This window comes from Oncorhynchus clarkii, chromosome 20 (genome assembly GCF_045791955.1).
Source record: "Oncorhynchus clarkii lewisi isolate Uvic-CL-2024 chromosome 20, UVic_Ocla_1.0, whole genome shotgun sequence".
NCBI lineage: Eukaryota > Metazoa > Chordata > Actinopteri > Salmoniformes > Salmonidae > Oncorhynchus > Oncorhynchus clarkii.
The window spans coordinates 10,937,270-10,949,766 of NC_092166.1; the positions used below are offsets into that span (position 1 = coordinate 10,937,270).

The 12,497-nt window shown below is 41.9% G+C and overlaps 1 protein-coding gene across 1 annotated transcript in view; it reads left to right on the forward strand.

Annotated features, from left to right (window-relative positions):
* LOC139375875 (ephrin type-B receptor 3-like) overlaps nt 1-12,497 on the forward strand; it is a 50,127-nt gene that overhangs the window by 10,780 nt on the left and 26,850 nt on the right. Inside the window, exons 4-6 of the mRNA XM_071117820.1 lie at nt 943-1,098; nt 3,926-4,261; nt 4,750-4,874. Of these exons, the coding sequence (XP_070973921.1) occupies nt 943-1,098; nt 3,926-4,261; nt 4,750-4,874 (617 nt within the window). The remainder of the gene's footprint in view (nt 1-942; nt 1,099-3,925; nt 4,262-4,749; nt 4,875-12,497) is intronic.

Genomic DNA, 12,497 nt, shown 5'->3' on the forward strand with positions numbered 1-12,497 from the left:
CAAGTGAGAGCAGGTCTGTTGGAGCCATGGCGCAGGGAGACACGGGTGCCGGCCTGCGTAGATGGAACAAGAAAAGTCTGAGACTTTTGGGTAAAACTCTGGGGTAAATGCACCATTAGTGTAAATCTCCTGAATCTTATTTCAAGTTGAGACCTGTGTTGGTTTATCAGGCAACTTTTCTTATGACATTACATTTACATGTTAGTCATTTAGCAGATGCTCTTATCCAGAGTGACGTACAGTAGGGAGTGAAAACATTTTCGTACTGGTCCCTGGTGGGAATTGAATTAACAACCCTGGCATGGCAAGTGCAATGCTCAACCAACTGAGCCACACAGGACCTCCTTTAATGAAGTTGAAGATTGACTTGATAGAGAATAGGCCCCCCAAAAAGAGAAGGGCTGCCCAAAAAGAATGCCTGTCTAAAACAAAACAAAAATACCGTATAAGGTAGTATCTCTATAGTTGCAGTTGATGGATGATCAAGCTGCTTTGTATGCATGCCGAAGCACCTCTTGAATGCCGTATTGAAACACTGAGTTCGCCCCAAATGGACACTGTGTGATTGATGCAGGTGTATCCTCCATCCCTCTTAACCAGACAGGAGCAATCAACTGTCGTCCCACCATCTTTACCGTTCCCTCTCAATGTATCTGTCATCCTTAGACCTGTCTGGGATAGATATCCCTTGTATGTTATGATGAAAATGAGGATTTGAACAGAAATACCCCTTATAAAGAGTTAAAACTCCCTCACATATTTCAACCCCACCCAGACAAAAGATTGTAACATTATGGTTTGAAGGATTTGAACTGACTAGCTCCTCTCTATCGCTCATCTAGAACTAGACCAAGAGTTAGGTTGTTGTCACAAATGTCACCAACCTTTATTGACGTTGACAGTGTTCTGACTGTCCATTTCGTTTCTGCCTTTCCTGTATAGCATGTACCCCCGGGTCATTCAAGTACAAACACGGGGAGGACTCATGTTACCCTTGCCCCCCCAACAGTCGCACCAGCTACAGGGGGGCCAACATTTGCCCATGCCAAAATGGCTTCTACCGTGCCGACAGCGATTCTCCGGACTCAGCCTGCACCAGTAAGTCAAGCTCCTTGCTTTTTCTCAGCAGTTGTCATTGGCTGTAGATATTCTTTGGGATTCTTTCCTGGACACAGACTGAGCCAAGTCACGGACTGAAGTGTACGCTGAATGGAGATTCCCCATTGAGCATGCTATTTCCTTAATCTGTGTCTGGGAAACCAGCCCATATGTGTCAAAAAGCACTAGGGTGTAAGTGTCAGTAGAGGTAGGTTTCAGTGTTAAACTGAGTGCCTATATGGTTGTTTCTACAGACTTTGTTGATGTCAGATAATTGGTACATAGCCTAACAACCAATACCTTTTTTCACTGACATGACATCAATGGAATGTGACCGAGCCCAAATGACTCTTAATCGACTCTCCTTGTCCAGAATTCCGAGTGTTCCATTTTGGAGTGGCAGGTAGCCTAGTGGTCAGAGCATTGGGCTGATAACTGAAAGGTTGCTGTATCGAATCCCTGAGCTGTCAAGCTAAAAAAAATATGTCGTTCTGCCCCTGAACAAGGCAGTTAACCCACTGTTCCCCAGTAGGCTGTTATTGTAAATAAGAATTTGTTCTTAACTGACTTGCCTAGTTAAAAAAAAAAAAAATTCTCAGGTCATTTAGGCTCCATACTTCCCCTGTAACCTGTCAGAGCTTGTGCCAGTCCACATAGCTCATGTTTTGCAAGGGACCGAGGGTGACGTACTGTAGAGCTCAGCTCGGGCCAGCTCCGGCTCTCTGTGGGAGCCCAGCGTTTCAGACTTTGTGCCCAATTAGATCAGGCCATACTCCAAACTGTGTCAGTCTAATTGGATAGGACAGAGCATGGGGGAAAACACACTCCACTCAGGGTGAACAGGCAGAGGAGCTGAACTGAACTGGTTGAGATGTGTGAACTGAGACACCCTGAAAGCATTTATATCTTCTTGCCGTGTGCTGCTGCAGAAGTGTTGTTTTCTGGATCTGCTTAGAGAGAGAGGGGTTAGATTGATCATCAGCCTTAGAGAGAGAGGGGTTAGATTACCCATCAGCCTTAGAGAGAGAGGGGTTAGATTGATCATCAGCCTTAGAGAGGGGTTAGATTGATCATCAGCCTTAGAGAGAGAGGGGTTAGATTTATCATCAGCCTTAGAGAGGGGTTAGGTTAGATTGATCATCAGCCTTAGAGAGAGAGGGGTTAGATTACCCATCAGCCTTAGAGAGAGAGGGGTTAGATTGATCATCAGCCTTAGAGAGAGGGGTTAGATTACCCATCAGCCTTAGAGAGAGAGAGGGGTTAGATTGATCATCAGCCTTAGAGAGAGAGGGGTTAGATTACCCATCAGCCTTAGAGAGAGAGAGGGGTTAGATTGATCATCAGCCTTAGAGAGGGGTTAGATTGATCATCAGCCTTAGAGAGAGAGGGGTTAGATTACCCATCAGCCTTAGAGAGAGAGGGGTTAGATTGATCATCAGCCTTAGAGAGGGGTTAGATTGATCATCAGCCTTAGAGAGAGAGGGGTTAGATTATCCATCAGCCTTAGAGAGAGAGGGGTTAGATTGATCTTCAGCCAGAGAGAGAGGGGTTAGATTGATCATCAGCCTTAGAGAGGGGTTCGGTTAGATTACCCTTCAGCCTTAGAGAGGGGTTCGGTTAGATTACCCATCAGCCTTAGAGGGGTTGGGGATAGATTACCCTTCAGCCTTAGAGGGGTTGGGGATAGATTACCCATCAGCCTTAGAGGGGTTGGGGTTAGATTACCCATCAGCCTTAGAGGGGTTGGGGATAGATTACCCTTCAGCCTTAGAGGGGTTGGGGATAGATTACCCATCAGCCTTAGAGGGGTTGGGGTTAGATTACCCATCAGCCTTAGAGGGGTTGGGGATAGATTACCCTTCAGCCTTAGAGGGGTTGGGGATAGATTACCCTTCAGCCTTTGAGAGGGGTTGGGGATAGATTACCCTTCAGCCTTTGAGAGGGGTTGGGGATAGATTACCCTTCAGCCTTTGAGAGGTGTTGGGGATAGATTACCCTTCAGCCTTTGAGAGGTGTTGGGGTTAGATTATTGGATGAAAGAAACCTTCTTGCTGCACCAGTTGACCCCTGTAGCAGATATCACACCTCCCCCAATTTCATACAGTTCTTATTTAAAGAACTCATCTTTTTTGAGTAACACAGGCCCATGGATATATCATGCACCACCACTGTGCCATAGCTACAAGCATTGAAATTCAGATATTTTCTATTTCATGGGTATTGAATCAATGTTTCACGAAGGGTAATGTTTAAGTCATGCGTGGCGTGGATGTGGTTTCTATTCTCTATATGAACACAGCTATTTATTTTGTCATGTATATCATAACTTATTTCTACTTTAATGGAATGAACTCCCATTGGTATTTAATGGGTACTGCTTTAAGTTCCTTGAACTATAATGTTGAAGTCATGCATGGAAAGAATATGGCATATGTATTAAGAATGAAGTTTACTATTTGTTTAATTATGTGCTGGAGGTCATATTTCCCCAGCAGAAACAGAACAGTGAACTGTATGGGCCCAGGAAGATAAGCGCTAATGGACTAATGGCTATCTTAGTAAGCTAATCATAAACAAAATAATTTACCCCGTCAATAGTTAGGTTCTAAGAGTGGGGTTCTAAGAGTGGGGTTCTAAGAGTGGGGTTCTAAAAGTGAGGTTCTTGAGTGGGGTTCTAAGAGTGTGGTTGTTAAAGTGGGGTTCTAAGATTATGGTTCTGATAGTGAGGTTCTAAGAGTAAGGTTTTAATAGTGAGGTTCTACTGTATTTGCCTCTATAAACAGTGTTCAGAGGATATCACTAACACGTCTGTGGTGTTCCTGTGCAGCCAAGCCCTCGCCACCTCAATACGTAATATCCACCGTGAATGAGACTTCCATCTCCCTGGAGTGGGAGGAGCCGCTGGACACCGGCGGACGGGATGACGTCATCTACAACGTGGTGTGCAAGAAGTGTCTGCACGACCGGAGCCCGTGCACGCGCTGTGACGACAACGTGGACATATCGCCGCGCCGACTGGGCCTGACCCAGAAGAAGGTGGTAATGAGGAACCTGCAGGCTCATACCCGCTACAGCTTTGAGATCCAGGCGGTCAACGGCGTCTCTGGGAAGAGCCCCGGCGCACCGCGCTACGCCACCGTCAACATCACCACCAACCAGGCCGGTAAGTATCGCCATTGCGCTGGACGCCGGCACTTAACGTTAGCTGCACTCAACATTAATACTTGATATCAGCACTCACTATCACCTCACCCCACGACACTCAAGGTCACCACTGTAAGTACAGTAGCTAGCGACCACTTAACATCACCACTCAAGTTTACCTCTCAACTCAGGCTAGCTGCATCTTACAATGGCACTTACTTTTACTGCCTCATCTTGCGATCAGTACTGATGTGTTGCCTGAGTTTATGGACTCAGTATGTGTCATTTCAGCTTAGTATCAAATTAGTAAACTGAAATGTCACGTAGAAGGCACAGATGAATGGCATGGTAAGAAGTGAGGTCATCGTAAACAATGCTAGATGAAGAGTGTGTACATTTTTGCTAATTTCATGTATACAGGAACAAAAATACTCTTAACATATTCGACATGAAAGCTTTATATATTTTTTTTTATTAAAGTCACCCATTTTTATTGTCCAATCACAGCACCGTCAGCAATACCCACAGTGCACCTGATGAAGTCCACATCAGACACACTCAGCCTGTCCTGGCTGCCCCCAGAGAAACCCAACGGGGTTATCCTAGATTACGAGATTAAGTACTACGAAAGGGTAAGGCACTGTTTTATAGCCTGCTCCCAGATCTGTTTATACTGTGTAGCCCACTCCTATTGCCATTGTCAGAATGATCTAGCCTGCTCCCAGATCTGTTTAACCTGTGTAGCCCACTCCTATTGCCATTGTCAGAATGATCTAGCCTGGTCCCAGATCTGTTTATGCTGTGTAGCCCACTCCTATTGCCATTGTCAGAATGATCTAGCCTGGTCCCAGATCTGTTTATGCTGTGTAGCCCACTCATTTTACCATTGTCAGAATGATCTAGCCTGGTCCCAGATCTGTTTATGCTGTGTAACTCACTCCAATTGCCATTGTCAGAATTATCTAGCCTGGTCCCAGATCTGTTTATTTGGTGGATTCCACTCCTCCTGTTCTCTAATTCAAACATGATTCACTGAAGTAAACATTTACTCTGTACCTTAATTTTGAAGAGCCACTGGAGACAAAACCCTTGTATGAAATATGTTTGAAAATGAATATGCCATGTGTGTCCTGTCTGATGTAGATGGTTGACAGAGTTGTTTGGCATTCCACAGGTTAGTGCTGACTTGATGCAGCTGTGTAGCGTTTTCTTCAAAAGCATAATGTGTACTATGTCAGCATGGACATAGATATGCTGCTGCTATAGAAAATAATATGAAACAAATACACTTGACTGCATCAAGTGAGCGCTGTCCCTTTAACAAAAGAACGAAGAGTTTAGCACGTTTTCTATTCTAGTAGATGTGTTGCTGGGTTCCTGTTGTTGCTGGGTTCCTGTTCCTGATGTTTTTCTTAGCCAATGTGCCTCTGCTTCTGATTTCAGTCTGTTAGGTTCTTAACAAAAAGAGTAAAAACTCAAAGGGACGACTAGGAAAAGCTCAGACCACGTTTATTCACCCACAAGGTCATGCAGCTGCAAAGAGAACATACAAGTCACACAAGCACATCTTTATACCTTCCGACTGGGCGGAGTCATCTCCTTCCATGTCTAACTGGGCGGAGTCATCTCCTTCCATGTCTAACTGGGCGGAGTCATCTTCTTCCATGTCTAACTAGGCGGAGTCATCTCCTTCCATGTCTAACTAGGCGGAGTCATCTCCTTCCATGTCTAACTAGGCGGAGTCATCTTCTTCCATGTCTAAATAGGCGGAGTCATCTCCTTCCATGTCTAACTAGGCGGAGTCATCTCCTTCCATGTCTAACTAGGCGGAGTCATCTTCTTCCATGTCTAACTAGGCGGAGTCATCTCCTTCCATGTCTAACTAGGCGGAGTCATCTCCTTCCATGTCTAAGACAGACAGTCCTTCTCTGTTGTTAGTCAGAAACACAGGTAGGTTCCTCTTACTGGTATTGTCATGGCCCTTAAAAAAAGAAAAGGAGAGCCTCACACTCTAGGAGCTCAGATGCAATAACCTAATAATCAACGTTTCGACAGACAAGTTGTCTTCATCAGGGTATAATGACAAAGACTGCAGGTCACTTGTTTATATAGTTTCAAGGGACACTGAGGTGTCTATAATCATGGCCGGGTGTGGCTTGATTTCGTTAGTCAGTTTCAATATATAAATAGAACATATAAAAAGCATGAATGGATAGCATACGATCATAGGGAGTACCCCATAGGGAGTACCCCAAGGCTTTATCCTAGGCCCCACCCTCTTCTCAATTTACATCAACAACATAGCTCAGTCACTAGCTGCAGTAACCCATGGGGAGGGGGTCACACTCGGATATTCAGAGAGGGGTATATTATTGTGGCCCTGGTGGCACAAAATCAAAAGTCTGACTGCATATAAATGCTTGGGAATATGATCAATACGGGGGACCGTGTTATGGGTGTTTCATGGAAAAGGTGTACATTTGACCTCCATCATCTAGGACGTGACAATGGTTAATAAAATCTCTCAATTTCTGCCCATTTTTTTTTGCACAGTCTTGCCTGCCTTCTCATACAGCTGCAACTGTATATGCGTTCGTAAATCAAGACCTTTCTTGAGTTGGGCTCTGGGATGGTGCAACTGTTGAGAATGTGAGCCTATGGTTGTGTGGAGGGAAAGGGTTGAGAGTGTGTGGGTGTGTATGAGTGTGTGGGTGTGTATGAGTGTGTGGGTGTGTATGAGTGTGTGGGTGTATGTGCATATCCCACAACTGTTGCGAAGGAGTAAAAGATGTTAGGGACAATATAGGATGATTCACAATAATTGTTTACTAATATAATAATTGCTTGCAATAATGTCATTTTGGTAATGGCGAGACTGGTGAGAGGTAAAATCCTTTGCATAAATTGCCTACACTACTAGAAATATTGATAGCTAATTATGGAAAATAAGAAACAGGATTTTTAAAATATATATCTTTTTTGATGGCTGTATAAAATACAAATCGAGTTGAGGGTGATGGAAATGCATTTGGCGGTTGATCTACTTCTGTTCTGTAAATGGCACTGTGTGCTCTTTTCGAAGGATGGATCCCGGTGTCTCCGGGGCTATGGGATCCGGGGGGTCGGGGGTGCTCTGCCCGGGCATTTGGGAAGACAACCCAACTCGGGATGAGGAGGGCTTTTAGCGGGTGGAATAGTGGGGACCAATTGGAGGTTTACTTAGTAGCAATGCAAATATCATGGTACAGCTATATAGACACTCAATCATCATGTTACTTTTTAATGGTACGTTTATAAACATATATTTTGATAAATTGAATTGAAAGTTGTGTCTCATTATGGTAAGTGGTGAAATAAGTATAGACAGTTATAATCGTAATGGCTTAGCAGATAATATGAAAAGACGATCAGTATTTACCTGGCTAAAAGAGAAGGAATATAATATATTTTGTTTACAGGAAACTCATTCAACAATTTTAGATGAAGTTTTGTGGAAAAAGGACTGGGGGGGGGGGGGGGGGTCAAAATAATGATGATCCAAGCTTCTTTGAAAATATATTTAAGAATTTATCAACTCTACAAGCAACACTAGACTCTATTATTTTGGTGGGAGATGTTAATATGATCTTAAATACCTCTATGGACCGGAAAGGAAATCACACTACAAACTATCACCCTCAGGCATTTAAGGAAATCATGAATGTCAAGGATATATTGGAATTAGTGGATATATGGAGGCTTAAATACCCTGACCTAGTGAGATATACATGGCAGAGGCTTAATCAAGCTAGTCGTCTTGACTACTTTCTAATGTCATTCTCTCTGGCACCAAAAGTTTAAAAGGTGTTGATAAAGGACAGAATGTGGTCGGATCATCACATAATTGGCATATATATTACTCTTAGAAATGTATCAAATCCTACTAGATGATAAATTGTTTAGAACTAGGACAGAATCGTTTATAACTGCCTTTTTCAGACATAACATAGGTACAGCAGATCCTCTTATTGTATGGGACACTTTTAAATGTGCCTTTAGAGGCCATGCAATTCAGTAGTCATCTATAAAATAAAAGCAATTTAGATCAAAAGAGTCCACATTAACAAAGGAAATTGAAGGACTAACAGTACAGTTAGATAGCAATAAAAACTGTACCATAGAGGCACAGAATACGTTAGAGGAAAAACTAAAAGAAATGGAGGAACTTATTCAAGAAAGATCCAGTGTAATATATTATAAAAATAAAGTTAACTGGATGGAATATGGGGGAAAATGCACCAAATTATTTTTCAATCTTCAATATAGCAATGCTACCAAAATGTTTTTTTATTGAAACTTGTTACAAATGACGGAGTCAAGCATGATTCACTGAATGATAATTTGAAAGAGGAGGTAAAGTACTTTAAGAATATGTTTTCATTTCAGTCTCCTCCATCTCCACTAACTGAATCTAATTGTATGGATTTTTTTCCTAATAATAATGTAAAATTAACATATGTACAGAAAGACTCATGTGAAGGCCAAATTACAGAGGAGGAACTTCTTGATGCAATGAAAGCCTTTAAGAATGGGAAAACTCCAGGGCTGGATGGCATACCAGTGGAAGTATACTAAACTGTTTTTGATATACTCAGAGGACCATTATTAGCATGTTTTAACCACTCCTATATAAATGGTATATTATTAGACACACAACAAGAAGGTCTGATATCATTATTACTGAAACAGGACCCAAGTGGTAAACAGTGGGGCAAAAAAGTATTTAGTCAGCCACCAATTGTGCAAGTTCTCCCACTTAAAAAGATGAGAGAGGCCTGTAATTTTCATCATAGGTACACTTCAACTATGACAGACAAAATTAGGGGGAAAAATCCAGAAAATCACATTGTAGGATTTTTAATGAATTTATTTGCAAATTATGGTGGAAAATAAGTATTTGGTCAATAACAAAAGTTTATCTCAATACTTGTTGGTAATGACAGAGGTCAAACATTTTCTGTAAGTCTTCACAAGGTTTTCACACACTGTTGCTGGTATTTTGGCCCATTCCTCCATGCAGATCTCCTCTAGAGCAGTGATGTTTTGGGGCTGTTGCTGGGCAACACAGACTTTCAACTCCCTCCAAAGATTTTCTATGGGGGTTCAGATCTGGAGACTGGCTAGGCCACTCCAGGACCTTGAAATGCTTCTTACGAAGCCACTCCTTCGTTGCCCGGGCGGAGTGTTTGGGATCATTGTCATGCTGAAAGACCCAGCCACGTTTCATCTTCAATGCCCTTGCTGATGGAAGGAGGTTTTCACTCAAAATCTCACGATACATGGCCCCATTCATTCTTTCCTTTACACGGATCAGTCGTCCTGTTCCCTTTGCAGAAAAACAGCCCCAAAGCATGATGTTTCCACCCCCATGCTTCACACTGGGTATGGTGTTCTTTGGATGCAACTCAGCATTCTTTGACCTCCAAACACGACGAGTTGAGTTTTTACCAAAAAGTTATATTTTGGTTTCATCTGACCATATGGCATTCTCCCAATCTTCTTCTGGATCGTATCACAGTCGTATCACAGTTTGCCTATTTGCTTATGGTTTTGCCTACACATAGTGACCTGCTTTTTAAATTATACGATCAAAGAATATTCAATTTTATTTGGAATGGCAAGCCAGACAAAATTAAAAGGGCCTATTTATATAACGATTATGAATTCTGAGGGCAGAAATGATTAAATATTAACTATTAACTATTTGCAGCATTACCACAAAAATGGAAGAGGCAAGTAGAAGGGGGAAACGTATGGAACTTGTATGTTGGCCCTGTATTAAAGAACATAAATGGTTAAAGAAAGGTCTGATAAATATAAACATATACCAATTTAATTTAAGGACCAAAAAACTGACTGCGGTGCCATATAAATGACAAAATATTTGGGAAGAGATTTTCAATGTACTCATTCCATGGCACATGGTTTATCAATTGATACGCAAAACAACGCCGGATTCAAAACTTCACATTTTTTTATTTACATTTCTATACAAAATTCTTGCAACCAAAATAATGTTATATATATGGGGGATACAATCTTCCCAGCTCTGCAGATTGTGCTGTGAGGAGGCAGAGTCATTAGATCATTTATTTTGGTATTGTCCATATGTAGCTCGTTTTTGGTCACAGGTCCAGGAATGGCTGAAGAATTGCAACATTTGCCTAGAACTAACGCTGCAGATGGCAATACTGGGTGATTTGAAAAGCCATAGTCAATCAATCAATAATATAATAATTATTTTAGCAATAATGTTATCTTTAATTTACAATCTGTAGAAGCTATGAGAATAGAAAGGTTCAGTACTTTTGTGAAGCATCACAGCACAGTTGAAAAATATATGGCAAATAGAAATCCAAAATGGATGGTGTTGAAAGATAGATGGGACGGGTTGAATGGAGCTGAAGGGTGGGACTAATAACAAGATAACCAATGTAAAACATACAGGGTCTGTAAAATGTGTATAGGTTCAGAAATGTTGTGAAATAGCACAGTTACAAATATAAATCAAACTGGATGGACATCAGAAATAGAGGAAGGACTAAAAACCAACAAAATATAACTATTGTAAAATAGACTGTGCCTGTAAAATGTGCATATTATGTATAAACTGAAGGTAGAAGCCTAAGTGTTATTGTTTATTAGTTTACTCCAATTGGGGGAAGAGTGGTAGGGTTTGTGGGGAATAATAAAGGTATATTCTAAAAAAAAGTGTGTATATCTACATAGGTATGTGTATATGTATGCATATGTGTATGTAAATGTGTGTATATGGAGATATATATATATATACCAAAAAAATATATATGGGAGATTGGAAATTATGCAGGCAATTACATTGATGGAAGCTACAATCTATCTGTAATATTAAAGCTGATCCACCTCTTTAAAAAAAACTTTAAAAAACAACATACCTCAGGCAGTAGGAAGCTCTCATCCATTTATATGCAGATGATACAGTCTTATACTCAGCCCCGGATTTTGTGTTAAACGCTCTACAACAAAGCTTTCTTACGCTTCGACCACACTGACAGCGTCATTGCGCAAAATAGTACACAGCATCATCTGGATGTGTGCAACAAAAGTTCAACATTCACCTTCTGCTACCATTTCTGTCAAACCGTCTACACATACAGTTTGACGCATACGTTAGATACATCCAACATAGTGTATGCACCACACAGAACACACTGCAACTGCCTCTGCAACGCTATGCTGCAAGGGAAACGCAGCGTTTCATTGGAAATGAATGTAATTCTAGTGTACCAATTCTAGCGTCTGTGTTTTTGAAGCTTTAGAGTCCAACAAGCTTTCTCTGCCATTAACCTTGTTCTGAACATCTCCAAACCATTGTGGTTTGGTAAGAAGAATGCACTTCTCCCCACCATTGTGATTCATACCTCTGAGGATTTAGAGCTTGAGGTAGTCACCTCATTCAAGTACTTGGGAGTATGGCTAGACGGTACACTGTCCTTCTCTCAGGACATATCAAAGCTGCAGGCTAAAGTTAAATCTAGACTTGGTTTCCTCTATCGTAATCTCTACTCGTTCTCCACAGCTGCCAAACTAACTCGGATTCAGATGACCATCCTACCCATACTAGATTACGGAGATGTAATTTATAGATCGGCAGATAAGGGTGCTCTTGAGTGGCTAGATGTTCTTTACCATTCGGCCATCAGATTTGCCACCAATGCTCCTTATAGGACACATCACTGCACTCTATACTGCAGCCCTCATCCTCCACATACAACACCCGTTCTGCCAGTCACATTCTGTTAAAGGTCCCCGAAGTACACACATCCCTGGGTCGCTTCTCTTATAGTTGCAGCGACTGGAACAAGCTGCAAAACCTGGAAAAAACGTTTATCTCCATCTCTTCATTCTAAGACTCAATCCCGGACACTCTTCCTGACAGTTGTGGCTGCTTCGCGTGATGTATTGTTGTCTTTACCTTCTTGCCTTTGTGCTGTTGTCTGTGCTCAATAATGTTTGTACCATGTTTTGTGCTGCTACCATGTTTTGTGCTGCTACCATTTTGTGATGCTGCCATGTTGTTGTCATGTGGTGTTGCTACCATGCTGTGTGTCATGTGTTGAGATAGGACCCTCATGGGTGTGGAAATGTGTGTGTGTGTGTGAGATAGGACCTCATGGGCATGGAAATGTGTGTGTGTGTGTGAGATAGGACCCTCATGGGCGTGGAAATGTGTGTGT